This window comes from Manis pentadactyla, chromosome 3, assembly GCF_030020395.1.
Source record: "Manis pentadactyla isolate mManPen7 chromosome 3, mManPen7.hap1, whole genome shotgun sequence".
Classification (NCBI taxonomy): Eukaryota; Metazoa; Chordata; class Mammalia; order Pholidota; family Manidae; genus Manis; species Manis pentadactyla.
Genome location: NC_080021.1, coordinates 93,123,431 through 93,141,708, shown reverse-complemented (window position 1 = coordinate 93,141,708; position 18,278 = coordinate 93,123,431). Strand labels below are relative to the sequence as shown.

Here is an 18,278-nt window from a genome sequence, read left to right as displayed (position 1 = left end):
GTTTCAATAGAATCCTTCCAGCATGTACATTTTGAGCCACCATTGTTAGCAACTGTGACTGTAAGCAGTTTCAGCATATAACCTTGAGCTTCCAGACAAACCTTGAAGCAAATGATCACTGTGTCTCACCTAGACCCTTGAAATTAATTCTAACTCCAAAACCCTTATCTATTGACACAAGTTTGCTAAGCATTCATCTTATAGGAATTATTGCAAACAGGCATAAAAGCAACCAAAATCAACATATTAAGAATTAAATGCTTTTATTCAGCTATAAAAACAGTTTTCCAGTTAAGCAGACTTCAAAGTGAGGTTAAAAACCTTCATTTTCATGGTAAGCAAATAATGTTCCTAGAAGAAATTGCATCCAGTGATATTTATTTACAAATGCTCTATAACCACCTTGTAAGAAATACTAAATGAGGGTAAAACTTCTAAAGATATCAACACAACCAATTTGACCTTTTCCTTAAAAATATTATCATCTTCATGTGATAACCCCAACAAAACAAACTTAATTAGGCTTGCAACTAATCCCCAATTTCAGAGTGAAAAAAATTAATTTGATTATTCCTTTGTATCTTGTGTTTTTGACCTACAAAAGGTGGCTGCTAATGATATGTGAAATTAGAACCTATAGAGGCCCATGTTCCTAAGATACTTTAATGATGGGTCACCTCCCTTGTTATCCCAGAAAGAGAGAAAATAAAATTTTCGTTTTTCTTCATAGGTTGGAAGCCATGGCCAGACCTTGTACCATAACTGGAACCAGTTCTTTCTAGGATTAAACCAAAATTAAAATCACCATATGATAATCTGATACAAAAATGTAGTTAACTTAGCCTTCAGAGAGAAGGAGAGGCATCCAGTGTCTCACCCTTACTTAAAGGAAACAAGCGGAGCCCAAGTAATCATGCGGCTGTGGACACAGGGGCACTTAGGGAGCTGGAAGCAGTAGCAACCAGCGAGAGCAACAAGGGCTTCGTTCGCCCGTGCTGCTGAGTTCCGACTCCAGCTCCTTCACACACAAGCTGTGTGACCCCCGCCAGCTTACCAGACCTCACTCTGCTTCCATTGGTTCATCTATGGAAAGAGGATAACAATGGCACCTCGAAAGTTACCTGTGAGAAATAAGAGATTATCTGTGGAAAGTACTCAACACACAGTAGGAGTTCAATGAATGGTACTTACTTAGTGGAAGAGATACTGGCCTTTCTTTTTATTCCTCCTTAGTTGAAAATAAATGAATGAAAGGAGAATGGCAACTAACAAAGGCTTTCTTAAATACTAACATTCCTCCTGGGGGATGTTTTATACTGCCTGGAAACCTAAAGCCCAACAGAAAAAGAATGTGAGCTTTTAGAATAGAAACATGGCTGGCCCCAGAACTTTGTTAGCTCACATTCCCAAATTAACATTATCCGATAAACCGAATGACACCAAATCTGTATCGTCTTGAGAATAATTTTAGGAACCCCAATATTAGTAAGAGATAGAAAGGCAGGGAGGAGGGAGGAAAAGGGAGGGGAAGGGAAGACATAGAAAGACAAGAAAGAGAAAGAAATCAACTCCATTTGGATTAAAGTTTGCTTATCATTCAATAAACAGATTGATATGGGACTGTCTTCTTCTCTGTGCTATATTCCCTGTGAAGGCAAAGACTATAGCTGCTTTGTTGAGTTCTTATGCCCATAACTAATACAGTGCCTGGGACATCATAGCTGTGTAGTAAACAACTGTAGAATGTACAAATGAATAAATGAATGAATGCTGCATATGTCTCTAGAGTCATAAATACTCACCCTGCAACCAAGAACTTGAAAATACAAAGGTGATTTTATGCATTGATTCTGGGTGCTTGGAACAGAAATTCCAGACACAAGTGTTCCTAGGTTTGCACCTAGTGGCTGTCACCTAGCCATTTCTCCAGCCTGCAAAATGGCATTTGAGGGTCCTGTGGGGTGGCCTCAATTTCAGATCTCTGCCCTGTTCTCAGTTGTCTTGTAAAATGGTTTCTGGTACTAGATATTAAAAGGCAGAAAGGACTGTTTAGAGAAAAAGAAATCAAAGATAGAGCTGAGCAGTTAGAAATCAGTCAATACAGTGACTGCTTTCATTATTGAGGGATGCTTAATCTCATTATACAGTTTCAGGAGAGAATAGGAGAAATATAGTGAAATTCAATACAGACAATATATGTAGCTTCAAGTCAGCAACAGAGGATAATGTTGCAATTACCAATTTCAACATAGTTTACTTGTCAATAATTAAATAATTTAATCAAAGCATTATAAGAATTTTTTTAAAAATTACATATTAACATTTTTAATCTATTAAAAACAAGTCAAATGTCCCCATCAGATATACAGGATATAGATATTTCACCTGGTTGATAAATCACTAGATTTATGTTTTAGGACACTTTCTAGAACAATTTATGTAAACCCCCTACAACCAAGACACAGAGCTATGAGGATTAAATTTAGTTGTGAATGTGAAAGTGCCTTCCAAACATTTGAGTCTATGTATGATAACATTACTGTTTCTTTCCCAGCCAATTAGCATGTAACATGTACTGAAATCATTTTCCATCCTTCCCTGCCTCTCTATTAGGGGAAGACTTTCTTCCCTTTCTTTTTTTAACTAATGAGATTGTGAAAAAGCAATCTTATCTGATCAAAAGCCACCATATTTCAGAAATAAAGTGATTTAAGGATGGTAATTATAATACAAAGTTATACATTGTTTGGGCACCATTCAGGGAAAAAGGTACAGTATGTTACTGCTGTTATTAAACCCCCAAGACCCATTGATCAAGAATATAAAGATCAACCACTTGCTTTGTTGAGTAATTATCTTAACTCTTCCCCATAGCTCACATTCAGTCTCAGAATGATCCGTTTCTCATTGGCAGTGAGAGTCCCCAACAATGTATTGAAAAAGGCTATTGAAAGGTGATGCCAAGTGATTGTCAGGAGTAATTGTCATTTTGTAATCACACTATTATCTAATTTGCGGCCACCAGATCATTAAAGGGCCAATTATGCATCTCTGTTTTAATGTATTAATAAAAAAGCAATCATTCATTTATTGCCTTTATAATTCCTAAGATAATTGTGCAGCAGGCTGAAGGTATATTTCTTCTGTGACTCAGCAAACTTAATAACTATATTGAAGGCCTCAATGGTTAGGAAACTAAAATACCAGAATTGACTATTAGAGCTAAAATCAAATGCTCTCAGCTACTTCATTCAAAGTGCTGTAGGGCCATTCCATGGAATGGGGTTGAGGAGGTAAGAGCTTGCCTCTGTAATAGTCTATTTCCTCTTTCTCCATTCTTTTCCCAGAGGAAAATAAGGTCAAATAGAAAGAAATTTGTTCAGGTATAAGGAGATGGTTTCCAGGTTTGTTTATAGGTCATGTGCTCTTGAGTGGGCATATGGTCCAGGACAGGCTTCATTTCTAGGCTACCAATGAACAATTTCATCTTGAGTAAGTCCCATCCCTGCCTGAGGAGAGGCTGAAGCATCTCTGGAGCATCGAGATGTAAGTCAGGTGGCTGAGGTGGTGGCCTGAAAACTATGTTTTCAGGGTTTGGTTTCATTGTTGTGCTTGAAATTCTGTGAATACCCAGATCATAAGTCTCTTCGTTAACATAAATATAAAAATCTACTCTGCAGATAAATAGAAATAATTTAAGGAGTCTCAGTTTTGGATTATCTGCATTCTCTACTTTTAATCTAAATAACTGAGCTTCAAGTTAATTGAAGTGCCCTTTCTTATCAAAAAAGTTATGGGACTGCACATCTTGTGGTCCACTCTGCTCCACATTCACTACATTTAAGAATGAAGTAGTCATATTAAGTGCTCCCTGGAGCCACGCATATGGCAGGAGAATTCCCCAGGACCTTGCTAAAGCCACTTCCTTCCCTAATAAAAGATTCTATGCGAGTTGCTTCTCCAGCTGCCACAGTCCCTCTGATAATCCTTTATTCATTCCTGACATTATTCTAGTGCAGACATCAAACTACAGCCCACAAACCAACCCAGCCCACCTCCTGTTTTTGTAAAGTTTTATTGGACACAGCTATGCCCATTTGTTTACATACTGTCTCTGTCTGCTTTGTTCTACAACAGCAGGGGTGAGTAATTGCAACTGAGACTGCATAGCCCACAAAGCCTAAAATATTTACTTTCTGGCCCTTTATAGAAAAAGTTTGCCAATCCCTGGTCTACTAGGGTTTTTTCATCTGACTTCTCCTTCCCTACAAATAATGACCTTTATTCTTCCCTTGCTTAATGTTTTCATTTCTTCTCTCTGGGTTGTTCTTTCTAAATTTTAGCATCTTCTTTAACTTCTGAATTTTAATTCTCTGTTAACATTTCACCCACACACTCCCCAGTACCTTTGAGATGTGAGAAGACACTTAATAACTTCTCCTTTTGATCTGCAGCCTGATATTCATTCATTCTCTCATGGAACAGACATTTGACAAAGACCTTTGCTATTCACCAGGCACCAATACTGAGATGCAAAATTCCATAAATAAGGCACAGTCCTAGCCCACCTAGAAACTCACAATCTGGCAAGAAAAGCCTCATGCATTTCAGGGTATTGTTATAGTGATTGTTGTCTTAACACTTTCTTAGTTTCATGCCAAGAACTGTGTTAAGAGCTTTACATATATTAACTCATTTAATCCTCATTACAATCCTATGAGGAAGTTGCTATTACTATCCTCATTTTAAATTTAAAAAAATCATAGGTATAAATAAGGTAATATAAACATAAAGTAGAATCATAGCAAGGGTTTATAATAATTTGCCCAAGGTCAAACATTTACTAAGTAGCAGAGCTGGGATTTGAACCCAAGCAGTCTGGCTCTAGAGTCCAAGCTCCTAACTACTCTGCAGTACTAATTTTACTTTCTCTTCCTAAGACTTAAGAAGAGACACCTGCTCACATGGAATGCCCCTGACTCCCTATCACAAACCACACGGACAGGATCTGGATTGCACTGTGCAGGTTCACACTCACTTTGAGCCTCAGCCTGCTTCACTTCAGGAGAAGACAGGTGGGCAGTGGCACCATCAGACTCCCAGAGATCTGGGGATGTTCTATTTCCCATGTACTCTTATCAGACCAGAGCCTGTCAAAAAAGAAAAAGGTGGCTTTTAACTCCTCACTGTACAACTCCCCTGTGGTGGACTGGGAGGAACTACTATCTTTAGCAAAACTGATGGCAGCTACTTCTGACTTCTAGGGGAAAGCAAAATTCCTCTTCAAAGGAGACAATTCTTTAGTTTAGAAAAATACTTTGATACATTTTAATGGGGTATTTTTATTTGGGGCTTGATTTTGGTTTACTTTTTAATTTTTTTGCTGTTATTGTGAAAGGTCTCAGAGCATAAATGGATACGAGTATGTGAGAAGATGAAAGTTGAACTTGTCTGTAATAAAGTGAAAAATTCAAGGGAATCTCAAAGAAAGAAGATAAGGGGCTTGGGATATTGAAAGTGGAAGAAGTAAAATGCCACCTAGAGAGAGGAGGAGGCCCAAAATGTCCATGCATTGAGACCAGAAGAAGACAAAATTGGCCAGAAAGAAAATCCCCAGCAGAGAGACAGATTGTCAATGGCCTTTAGGACTGTGATTCCTGATATCAAGTTCAAAGTTATTTGCTGTGCTGCAAGATCCTGGGAGAGGGCAATAGCTCCAGAGGAGACAAGAGCCATGATGGAGGGAGGAGGTCACTGTGTGAGCAAGACTAATAAAAGGCATCATCAAGGTTGGGAAGGAAGAAGTAAATCTACCTCTATTCCCAGATTATATGATCTTGTACATAAACTATCCTAAGGAATCCACAATAAAAATATCAAAACTAATAAAAAACTTGTACAAGGTTGCAAGAAACAAGGTCAATATATAAAAGTCAGTTGTATTTCTATACACTATCAATGAATAATCCAAAAGTGAAATTAAGGGAATAATTCCATTTTCAATAACATCAAAACAAATAAAACAGAATAAATTTAACAAAAGAAGTGCAAGACTTGTACACTGAAAATAATACACCATCATTGAAAAAAATTAAAGAAGACTTGAATGGGAAGATATCCTTTGTGCTTAGATGGCAGACCTAATATTATTAAGATGACAATTTGCCCCAAATTGACCTATAGATTCAACACAATCCCTATAAAAATTCTTATTACCTTCTACACAGAAATTGATGAGCTGATGCTAAAATTGATATGGAAGTATCAGGAACCCTCAGTAGCCAAAGCAATTTTGAAAAATAACAAAGTTGGAGGGGAGTAGTACTTCCTGATTTCAAACCTTTCTAGAAAACCACAGTAATCAAGAGAGTGTGCTACTGGAAACACATAAAGAGCAGTAGAATTGAGAGACCAGGTAAAATCATATAGTTATGGTCAACTGACTTTCAAGAAGGGCAGAGAATTTAATGGGGAAGAGCAACCTTTTCAACAAATGGTACTCAGATATGCAAAAGAATGAATTTGGATTCTATCTCACACCGTATAAAAAAATTAATTCAAAATGGACCAAAGACCCACATGTAATAGTCAAAAGTATTAAACTCTGAAGAAAACATAGGCACAAAAATTCATGATTAGAGGTAAGGCAATGGTTTCTTAGACATGACACCAAAAGAACAAATAACAAGGAAACAGAGAGATTGAATTTCATGAAAATTTTGGTGCTTCAAAAGATAGGACCAAGAAAGTGAAAGACAAATCCACTGAATGGGAGGATATTTATGCAAATTGTGTGTCTGACAGGAGACTTGTATAAAGAATATATAAAGAACTCTTATAACTCAGAAATAAAAGTCAATCCAATTGAAAAATGGTCAAAAATTCTTGACATTGCTCCAAGGAGAATACACAGATGACCAACAAGCATATGAAAAGATGCCAAATGTCATTAGTCTGTAAGGAAACAGAAATTTAAACCACAATGATATATTCACACTTACTAGGATAGCTATAATCAAAAGATCAACAATCACAATTGCTGGGGAGGATGTGGAGAAATTGGAACCCTCATATATTGCTGGTGGGATGTAAAATACAGCCACTTGGAAAACAGTTTGACAGTTCCTCAAAAAGTTAAACAAAAAGCTGCAATGTGATCTCCTAGGAATGTATTCCATGCCACTCCTAGGAATATATTCAAGAGAATTGGATACATATCTCTACAACAAAATTTGTACATGAATGTTGATAGCAGCATTGCTGATTATCACCAAAAAGTAGAAGCAACTCAAACCCATCAGTTAATGACTGCATAAACAGAATGTGGTATATCCAACAAGGTGGATATTATTCACCAATGAGAAGGAATAAAGTACTGAGACATGATACAATACAGAAGAACCTTAAAAGTATTATGCTGAGTTAGAGAAGCCAACACAAAAGGCCACATGCTGTGTGATTCAATTTATATGAAATGTCCAGAATAGGCAAACATACAGAAACAGAAAGTGAAATGGTGGTTGCTGGACCTGGGAGAAGCCAGTAATGAAGAGTGACTACCAATGTATATACCATTTTTTTTCAGACTGATAAAAATGTTCTGGAATTAGATTGTAGTGATGTTTGCACAACTTTGTGAATATACTAAAAACCGTTGAGCAGTCCATCTTTAAAAGCATGAACGATACAATATGTGAATTATATTTCAATTTAGTAATATTTTTCAAAAGCCTACTTTTCACTAAATACAACCAAAAGAAGGTGATCCTGAAAAGGAGAGGGGCTGTTGGAAATCCCCTCATTCCTAAAGAAAGACCTAAGGAAGAAATTTTTTTAACTCAAGAGAATTAGAGACAGTTTCTAAGGCATTCATATTTGAAAACTGCATCAAAAGCAATTACACTTAATCTAGAAAATGGCTTCAGACAGTTCTGACTGAATAAAAAGGAAAAGAGATTGCCAAATGATGTGCTGTGGACAGATGCTTTTCAGAGAGGTAAGAGTTCAAAGGTGGTAGGAGTTCTCATACTGCAGAAAAGCCTTCCATCTCATGCAACTAGAAATGTTCTCAGCAAGAGCAGGCTGAGTGTATACTCAGGGCCTAAGAGCCAACCTCAGGTAGAAGTCAACCCAGTAAACTATGACCCCACTGAATACTAGTTTATCAGATGACTTAGCTTCCCTTACCACCTTGTGAGCCTGTCTGGTTTGTTCAGCAAACACATTTGAGCACATTTTCTGTGTCAGGAAAGTGGTAGATACTTGGGACATGAAGACCAAGAAGCTTACAGATGAGCAGAGATGGTGACACTCAGCCTGGGAAGAGGTCAGTGTCATAGGGTCAGAAACAGACACCTGGTGGGACGAGGGGGCCAAGTGGGAGCAATGGGTGTACAGGGATCAGAGAAGGCTGCCTACAACAGGTGGGGCCCCACACGGTCCTGAAGGAGAAGCATGAGGTCACCAGGCAGTGGGAGGCAGCAGACAGAGGGACAGAGTTCCAGGGAGGGAAGCATGTGAGCATAAGGTGGAGCCGTCCCAGCCTGGCTCACGGGGACTCGAGGTGCTGGGTGCTGATAGGCCACGGTGTCATTTTCCCCATGTGCTCTGATTTCAGAACCTCCCAGAGCCACTGGATGTGAAACATCCTTTGAATGAGCGCTGCTGGGTAGGAGGTGCCAGGGGTGCCCTTGTTTGTCACTGCCAACTAGGGAGCTCGTGGGGAAGTCCTCGGGAAGGGCAGCTCTGGAAGGCTGGCCTGTAAGAATGACACAACTAATTCCATTTGTGGAAAGATTGTTTCATGCTCTTCCCTTTGGCAGACATGGTTCCATGGTTTCAGGGAGCCCTCCCAGCAGCTCCCAGGGTGTGCAGGACTGTGTATCTCTCGGCCTATGTGTCGTTTTCCTTTGTTTTGGAAAAGTGTACTACCCACGGGCATCGGCCTGCCCTTGTAACACGCAGCATCTGCGGGCCCGCCTGGACCTGAGAGTGAAGGCTGTGTGGAGTTTTCAGCTACATCTGCTGCCCTGCAAATGCACCAGACCCTCATGCTGTGGAAAAGTAACATGCTGTTTGTCTTGTGTGTGGTCAGCAAGGTTTGTCCTGTGGTCGGAATCACACACTCCTTTGGGCCAGAGGTCCTGTGCTGGATGGGCGCTTCCCTCCTGACCCGTGCACCCAAAAGGGTCGACAACAGGGATGCAGTTCCACCCTGTGCCTGTTCCCCTGGGACCTACTGAGTCCGTTGGGCCCATCAGCCTGCCCCCTGCCTCATGACGTCCCTCACGCCTGTAGTCTTCCTCCTTCTCCCTCCCCATCATCACAGATGCCACGTTTTTCTTTGGACAGCTGTGTGGGGAACTGAGGGCTAAGCTCATGCCTGGAAGCCACCCAAGATGAAGAGCAACCAGACAGGTCGAGTGGGCAGGGTGTGTTGGGGGCCCGCCAAGGTCTGTGCTTGATGGTTGGCAAACGTAGGTGATATCAGATAACAGAATGTTTCCCAGCCCTGCAGCAGTTTCCTGCAGTGCAGGGAGGACAGACGTCAACCTCTCCCATCATGTTCAATGGACAGTTTGAATTACAGAGGATGGGCCTGGAGGGGAGAGAGAAATGCATGTGACAAAAGGGGCAGCCTGGCCCTCAGATATCAGGGCTCAGACCTGCTGGGGGAGGGCTGGGGCTGCAGCCTGGGACCATTGTGTGGTGGGCAGAGGAGGAGCCCTGTGCCTGACCTCAGAGGAGGCGGCCTGGCGCCTGTCCCACCAGACGCAGAGATGAGGAGGGGCAGATGCAAAGGCCGTGGGCCTCGGCCAGAGTCTGACACTCAACTGAGTGGGGGAACCAAAAGCAGCGAGGAGCTTCTCTCCCCACCCAGACTGGGGTGCTGCTGACAATGTCACCCTCCTTCCTGGGTCCTGCACTTGCTCCGTCTTCTGCTCGTGATGGACAGGCATTTTTTAGAGCAGCTTTAGGGTCATAGCTAAATTAGATGGAAAGTGTAGATTTCCCAGACATTCTGTCCCCCCTCTCTTAAAGCCCCCTGTCAACCCTGCCCACCAGATGGTACATTTGTCCCAACTGAAGAACCTACATGGACATGTCATTCTCACCCAAAGGCCATGACACTGGGGTCACTCTTGGTGTTGCACATTCTGTAGGTTTGGACAAATGCGTAATGACATGTGCCCGTCATTATGGGTTCAAGGCCCTAAACTCCTGTGTGTCTGCCTGTTCCTCCCTCCCACTCTGAACTCCATCCCTGGCAACCACTGATCTGCTTACTGTCCCCACAGCTGTGCCTTTTCTAGAATGTCAAAGAGCTGAAACTGTGCAGTATGGGCCTTTCTGTATGGGCTTCTTTCACTTAGGATGTGCATTTAAGATTCTACCATGTCTTTTCATGGCTGAGGGCTCATTTCCTTTCGGTGCTCAGTAATACCCTGTAGTCTCAGGGCTGGACCACACTGGTCTCTAGTTTGAGGCTTTCTCAGGGCAAGCCAGGGGGTACAGGAATATCCTTCCCGCAATGGGCTGCAGAGTCTGGCCCAACCCTCCAATGATCTAAACCAGGGAAAGAGGGGGTCACATCCATTGCCCTTCACCCCTGCTTCTGCCAACCCTGCACCACTCTCCTCCATTTCACACAGAAATAGCCCACCAGCTGTCCTGGAAGGGACGGGTCAGTGCACAACACTGTAGGGCTGTGAGGGCCGCCCGCTGCCAGCCTCCCCTCTGGGCTGTACAGCCCAGCTGTAAAACACTCCCCTCCCACCTGCACAACTTGGGGGACCCATCATGAACACAGTGAGAGGGGAAAAGAGCACTGGGTCGGAGCCTAGTGTCTAGTTCCATCTTTGTGAACTGCTAGCTTTGTGGCCTTGGGTAAGGCTTACAGTTTGAGCCTGCATCTGTACAGCCAGGAAAACAGCACATTCTGCTCATCTCAGAGTCCCTGTAAAAGTGACACTTGCTTTGAAAAGTGTAAGGGCTCAAGCGGATGGAAAGAACTCTGATTTTTGGTTTCTAATTTGAGAAGCGTTTAGCTTCTGGAAACAGAATGTAATGTTTCTATAGCGCTGTCTAAAAATGTGGGTGTTACCAGCTGCCTATTCAGTGGGGGAAGGTATGACTGTCCCTGATACTCTCTATCCATGATATTCTCATCCCCAAGGTCTCTCTGCAGAAGTTGACAAGGAAGGTGAACTAAGACAAACTTTACAGCAGGCTGGTAGCTGGGGCAGTGCCTTCAGTGGCACAGAGTCCTAGCACATAGCTGCCTTTAACCCCAACTGTGCCACACACCAAGTGTGTGTATGACCTTGGGCAAGTCACTGGACATTTTTAGATTTTAGCTGCTCTAGCTGGTAAAGAGGGGATGAGATTAAATGCTCTGAGTCTCTAGGCCTAACTTGATTCATCCATCTGTTTTGTCCAGGGGAGAAGGGAATCAAAAACCTGCTCTTCCCTGAGAGGCAGCAGCAGTGGAAAAATTGGACTTCTGCGGGAGATTATCCGAATTCTTTGAATGTAGTTAATTTGCCTACCTTCTGGTCTCCTCAACAGCACAAACACTATTATAATGCTTTTTCCTCCCTAAGAAGCGGGCATGTCATTAACAGGCTGGCCCTTGCTGGAAGTTGTCAGGTCGGGCTGCACAGGGTTGCTCCACTGGGGAGCGGGAACATACCTGCTGCCACCCAGCCCCGGCTCACCAAGGGCAGCATGAACGTGTGTCAGAGGAAAAGGGGCGGGCCAAGGATCAGGGGACAGACGGAGGGAGATTTAGGGAAAAGGAAAGTAGAGGATGGACAGGGGTCATATGAATTAAACGATTGCCAAGCTGTAAGAGACAGAGTATGAGCATCGATTTGAGGTAAGAGGTTTGAGTTTCTGTGCGGTGGTAGATAGCAAATGCTGCTGTATTTGATGAACATTCTGCCTTTAGTTTGAAAAGTGATGGCTGGGGTTTGGGGAATTAGGTTGAGAGATTGGAAACTTTACAGATACTGGAGATTCTATAAGCTCTTTTCCTTTTTAACCTTTTTAAATGAGAAGTTCCAAACATACAAAAAGATGCAGAAAATATAATGAATTCTCATCACATCTCATCTGGATTCAGCAATTCTTAATTTACGGCCAATCTTGTTTCACTTTTACCCCTTCTTCTTGCTCCATTATTTGAAGGACATCCCAGACAGTAGTTTTATCCACTGATGTTCCAGTATTTGTCCCTAAGGGACTGTAACCATAGTACTACCATCACACATGAAAACCTAACTACTGGACTGCAAATATCATCAATACTGGGTACTTTTGGATTGTTTTATTTTGTATAAAAATTTGTTTTAGGAGCCAAATCTATACATTGCAATTGTTTGGTATGTCTGTTAAGTCATAGATGTTTCTCTTTTATGGTTTTATTTTGTTGAAGAAATAATGTCATTTGTCTTCAAGTTTCCTGCAGAAGCAATTCAGGCTGATTTTCTTGGCAAGATGGCTCAGGTGGCAGTGTGCACTTGCATCAGGAGGCACGTCGTGTCTCGCGTTCCATATGAACCAACACCCAGGTCCAAGTGCTCGTGAGGGCTTACAAAATGATGTTCTGTCATTCCTTCGTCACTGATTGGCTGGGCGACTGCTGTGAGGAAAACCTTCCCCTGCTCAGTTTGGTTACCCTGACGTGGTTTGACAAGGGTGCAATGAGTGCTTGTTTTTTTCCTTTATCAGTTTTCCGGGTAGTAAGTTGGTTTCCTGAGACACTCCAAAACAAAAAAAATTTTTTAAATAGAATCATTCTGAAGGTATGGATTTAAACTTGTTTATTATTCTAACTGATGCTCCCATTGTCTCAGGTATTTGTGATACCAAATTTAAGTACTTCTAAAAAGCACACTCAAGAGATACATATTACTTCAAAAAAAATTATAGAACTGTCAAAAGTGGTACAAGTGTGAGAAGACTGACTAGAAGTCTGGTAGATGGTACTTTTCAACCAGTATTTATAAAAAAGGTGTGAAACTAGTGCTTTGTGAATCCATATGAAAAAAATTGCATCCTTGCTCTCCAGCATGTTTCCCTAAAGAAAGTTGTGGTCACAACAGACTTAGCCAGTCTTAACTTGGGGTCATAGATAGGTTTGGGGAATTACCCCTGGCCCCCTAATTTGTGCATTTCTAGAGAGAGGGCTCATCATTAGTCTCAAGATAATCATGCTCTAAATAAGATGATGTGCTCCTGGACCCAAGGAATCACCTGCGATGTCTTCAGACTTGCAGTCAGGTCTGGAGTTGCTCAAATGTGCAAATACCAAAAGTACTCCTGATCTAGGAAGTTCTAGATGCTTTTGTATCAAGGGAGATTCTCTTTGCTAGAACATTCCACTCATGGGAATTAGGTTCTATGGACAAAGGGATATAACCTTTTTCATTGGTGTCTCCAATGCTGATTAAGAAAAGCCTAAATTTATAGGTTGAAATATCATCTACCTTGAACTCCCAGAACTTCTAAACAATGGAGGCAATGCTACCAGCTGGTCCATCTCTAGGGATGGGCAAAACCTTTAATTGAGGGGTCTGAGGAAGGCAAACTATAAAATGTTCAGTTTAGTCTTTCTGTGTCTGTCTTCAAGGTTGATAGATGGGAGCTTAACTAGGCATTTGCTGATGTTTATAAAATTAATTTAGTAACATGGTAGGTAGCTGTATATATATATAGACACACACACACACACACACACACATATATATATATATACACACACACATATGTATATACATATAATTAAAAACGAAGTACTGTGCTGGATCTGCATATTCAGAAAAGCATAAAGGCAGACAAGCCAGCACAAAGGTGGCCAGTCCCCACCTCCTGGGGCAGGTGAGGAAATGCCAGTGCTGATTCATGGGTGATTCAGTGACACTATGACCCCACTGACTGCTAGTTTATCAGATGCCTTCGATTCCCTTACCACCTTGTGAGCACACATCCCAGGATGGAGCATAGCTTTAAAAAGACCTTGCCAGGTGGAGACTATCTTTTGCTCCTAAATATACAAGCACACTCACTGTTTTTTATGAAGTTCAAAAAGAAAAATCAGGCTACTTTCAACTCAGACTCTGAACAGCTTAGGCAAGCTGAAGACGGTAGATGTATGTCAGTACTTATGTATCATTTACATAATGACTGTTGGCTAGGTCAGTGATTATCAGATGTTGACCCAAGGAGGGAATGTTTGAAGTACTAATTGCTTATGTAACTTTAGAAGCTGATCAAGGTAACTCTGGAATGATAATCTATATAACATCTCTAGAAATGGTTAGAAACTTGCTTTCTGATTTTTCTGATGAGAACGTTGGTATAATCTACACGTTTGACTTTGAATATCCAAACTTAGAAACCTTCGGTCCCTAAATTAAAACCTTAAATTAGTCAAATCAGGATGCTTTCCTATTAGATTTACAAGTGTATCCAGAAAGTTGCTAGATGTTCACCCCTCTTCAATCTAATTGCTATTTCTGATTATACTGCTTTCGAAATGGTTTAATAAGTTACAAAACTTGACTTACTTGAATCCTTCTCTTACTCACCAATAAATTTCAAAGGTTTAAGTATTTATGATTTTTAAACCCTTGTGAGGCTTGGCATGACCTCCTTTGCCATACCAACACATTCTGGCACATGTCTCCCAAACATCCACCAGCCAAGAAGCTTTTAAGGGCTGATTATGTGTGTGTTTTTTTAATTGTATAATTCACTTATACAGAGAAGTCATTTGGACTGATCTATTTACAATCTTTCTCCATTTTCACTTGTACTGGTCAAATACAGTTCACAGAATAGTCAACATTTCCTTGAATGATCAACATTATAAGTCTGCCATGACACAAGAGCATTTAGTCCTCCACTTAAAGACTCTGATCTCATTTGAACAGTAACATTTTACAGTAAAACATTCATTACTTTTTCCCTCTTATGAATAAATCCACCAAAATTGATATAATATGATCAGATTTTCAACACACCTGCTTCTTTTCAAACTCATTATTTGCAGGTATTATAAACCAACACAAATAAAATTCATTTTCCCAAAGCCTTCTATAACTTACTATACACCCTCAAGTTTAGCTTTTACTATCTTCTTGCATGTTCTAGCACAACCAGACATTTTTACCTTAAGACCAAACTACTCTCTTTTTCCCTCTTTTTTATGTATTAGCAGCCAACTGCCTCCCCTCTTGCTTTTCAGACAACACTAAAGCTCTCAACAAAACCCATAAGGTGGTTCTCTTTCGGTAGTCCAGAATACACCGAGTCAGTTCATGTGTGTTCACCACCTTGCAATGCTACACTTGAAAAATCACAATTTTCTTCATTGGCTCAAAAACAGTATGGCTTGGTTTCAGTTGATAAAGGTAATATGATTTAAAACACACACACACACACACACACACATATACATATATATATATATATGCACATATGTACACATTTTTATCAAGGGGGACAAATAAAGGCTACCAATCTGTAAAGGTAGCGAAGTAAAAAAATAAATACATGAAGTAAATATTAAAAACTACTTTGCAATAAAAAATAATTAAATACTTGGCAGGTTAAGTGAATGAAAATGAGGAATGTGGAGTGAAAAAAACTAATATAAAGTATTCCAGTTGATAAAATGGAAAATCTGTATAAAGTTTTATACTTCGTTTCAAAAGGAACTTATGTTTCAGTATAAATTCTAATGTATTACACACCTGTATTCTGTGTAGGTTTTAGGAGCCAATGTTAAAATTTCAAATTCTGCACACACAGTTTATCAAAGAAACACTGGTAAAATCCTAGTATTTGCAAAATTTTTAGGTTTGGTAGATATTGTAAATATCACAATAGGCTGTTATTGGAAGGTTCTGATGAATTTAGAATGAAGAAGAAACCCATTCCGTAAATATTTCATTTGATTAAAAATACCAGGCTTGCATGTTCCAAAATATGAGACTACATCTTAAAAAAAAGGTTGCAGTTTTAACAGTAATCTGTATATGTATCTTTAGCTGCCATTAAAAAAAAACAAAAAGAACCAAAAACCGAAAATGTTAAGACTAGTATTAAGTAACCCTGCAACGCTTCCATGCTCACTTACAAGAAAACCCAAACTGTATACATTTATAAATAAACAGACTCTGCACCAGTAATACACACAACTTCCTTTATACTGAAGTCTCTTTCCATTCACCACCCAATGGAGATTTGTCCCTTGGCTTTGGGAAGCCAGGCTGTGCTCGCTGCGCTCTGACACTCTTCATGTCGTCTGTGGTGCACGCAGGGGTGATACACGCTGAAGCGTCCCCATCAACTTCGACCTGAGTCACACTGGATGCTGTAGACGCCCTTCTCTGGGTTTTGACATTCCCAGCAGAGGGGTTGTTCTCGACGCACTCCTCATGGAGCTCAGGCAAACCCTGCAGCTCGGCTGGACTGGTGGCCTGCTGGAAAGGGGCTATGGCAGCTCGAATACAGTTGATCCACTGCTGCTTGTGGAACACATCATTGGCTTGCAGAGTGTGAGACTGGCCTGGGGAGGGGTCTTGGAAGCCAACTCTAAAGATATTTTTAGCTAGGAAAGAAAAATTGGAAAAAAGAAAGGAAATCAGACTTAAAAACAGTTTGTGTAGATGAAGTGGTCATATAATCTTAGTGTGGGCACTGGAATTTCTGTACATGTACACTTGTTAGGTGGATGCATTAAATAAAGCCTTAGGACATTATTTATTAGATGCACCTACTCGTGTCAGAGCACAACCTGATGACAGCAGCAGCTATAGGACAATGGAATCCTTTCATTTGTAATTTTTTGTGTGGACACAGAATTCTTTTTTATTTTCTCCATGCTGTACCTTCAGTCTGTGACTAATTTGTAACTGGAAGTTTGCACCTCTTTATCCCCTTCACCTGTTTTGCCTACTACCCCACCCCACCATGGCAATAACCTATTCTTTGTCTGAATGAGCCTATTTCTGTTTTGTCTGTTTTTCAGATGCTGCATGATGGAAGTGAAATCATATGCTATTTGTTTTTCTCTTTTTTCACTAAGCACAATATCCTCTGGGTCCATCCATGCTGTCACAAATGGCAAGATTTAATTCTTTTTTATGGCTGAGTTATTGCACATGTATCCACATCTTCCTCATTCATTCATCTATTGAAGGACACATATCTTGGCTATTGTTAATAGTGCTGCAGTTAACATAGGGGTACACATATCTTTTTGATTAGTGTTTCTGTTTTCTTCAGGTAAGTGTCCAGAGGTGCAGTTACTGGGTAATATGGTATTCCTCTCTGTAACTGTTTGAGGAGCCTCCACACTGTTTCCACGGAGGCTGCACTAATTTACATTCTCACGAGCAGTGCACCACAGTCTTGCCCATACTTGTTATTTGTTCATTTTTTTAATACTAGCCATTCTGACTAGTGTAAAGTGATATCTCATGTGGTTTTGATTTGCACATCCCTGATGATTAGTGATGCTGAACATCTTTTCATGTGTCTGTTGGCCATCTACATCTTCAGAAAATGTCCATTCAGATTCTCATTTTTTAAATCAGATTTTTTTTTGTGGGGGTTGAATTGTGTGAATTTTTAAATGTATCTTATATTTTAATCTGAGACAGAATTTTTAAAGATTAAAACTAAATTCACTTAGGTTCTGAGTTTGTTAATTTAAACAATTTTACAATTTGTATTTTTACCTTTATGTGAGCTGCCGAAAGCCCCTCGAAAGGACCCTCCCATTCTCACATCTCCATCCTGCAGGTCTTCCAAGACCAGCTCTTGGACGGGGATTGGTTGTTGGTAAACTTGGTAAGAGTGACGCTCATTTCGTGTAACAGGCCGAGTCAAAACCAAGATGTCTTGAAACAGGAAAATGTAAAATTTCTGCAGAAATGAGAAACAAATACTTCCTAAGTATGGAACCCTGTGATTTTAAGTGATTGGAATTTAGACATGATTGATTTCCTCACATTTATTTGAGATTCCCCTTGTAGATGACCTCAGAAACAGGATTCTAAGGCTATGCATGTTCTGGATGCAGAGCCTGTCTAATCTCAGACTATAAAAACTTTTCATTGGCGTATGACATTAGCTGAGGTAGCAGCTGAGTAATCACTGCACCCCACAAAGGCCTAGCAGTAGGAACATGCCTGGAAAGGCCAGGATTGTACACCAAAGTTTAATAACAAAGTAAGGATTTAAACAATGCAAGCTGGTAAAAATGT

The 18,278-nt window shown here is 40.5% G+C and overlaps 1 protein-coding gene across 2 annotated transcripts in view; it reads right to left on the bottom strand.

Annotated features, from left to right (window-relative positions):
• Positions 1-15,466: 15,466 nt before the first annotated feature.
• Positions 15,467-18,278, bottom strand: part of LOC118913913 (neuroepithelial cell-transforming gene 1 protein-like) — a 56,940-nt gene continuing 54,128 nt past the window's right edge. For both annotated transcript variants that reach the window (XM_057498124.1, XM_036888230.2), the window contains 2 exons: positions 17,751-17,937; positions 15,467-16,618 (listed from right to left, as the gene is read on the bottom strand). In XM_057498124.1, coding sequence (XP_057354107.1) covers positions 16,212-16,618; positions 17,751-17,937 — 594 coding nt within the window. In that variant the 3' untranslated portion in view covers positions 15,467-16,211. The remainder of the gene's footprint in view (positions 16,619-17,750; positions 17,938-18,278) is intronic.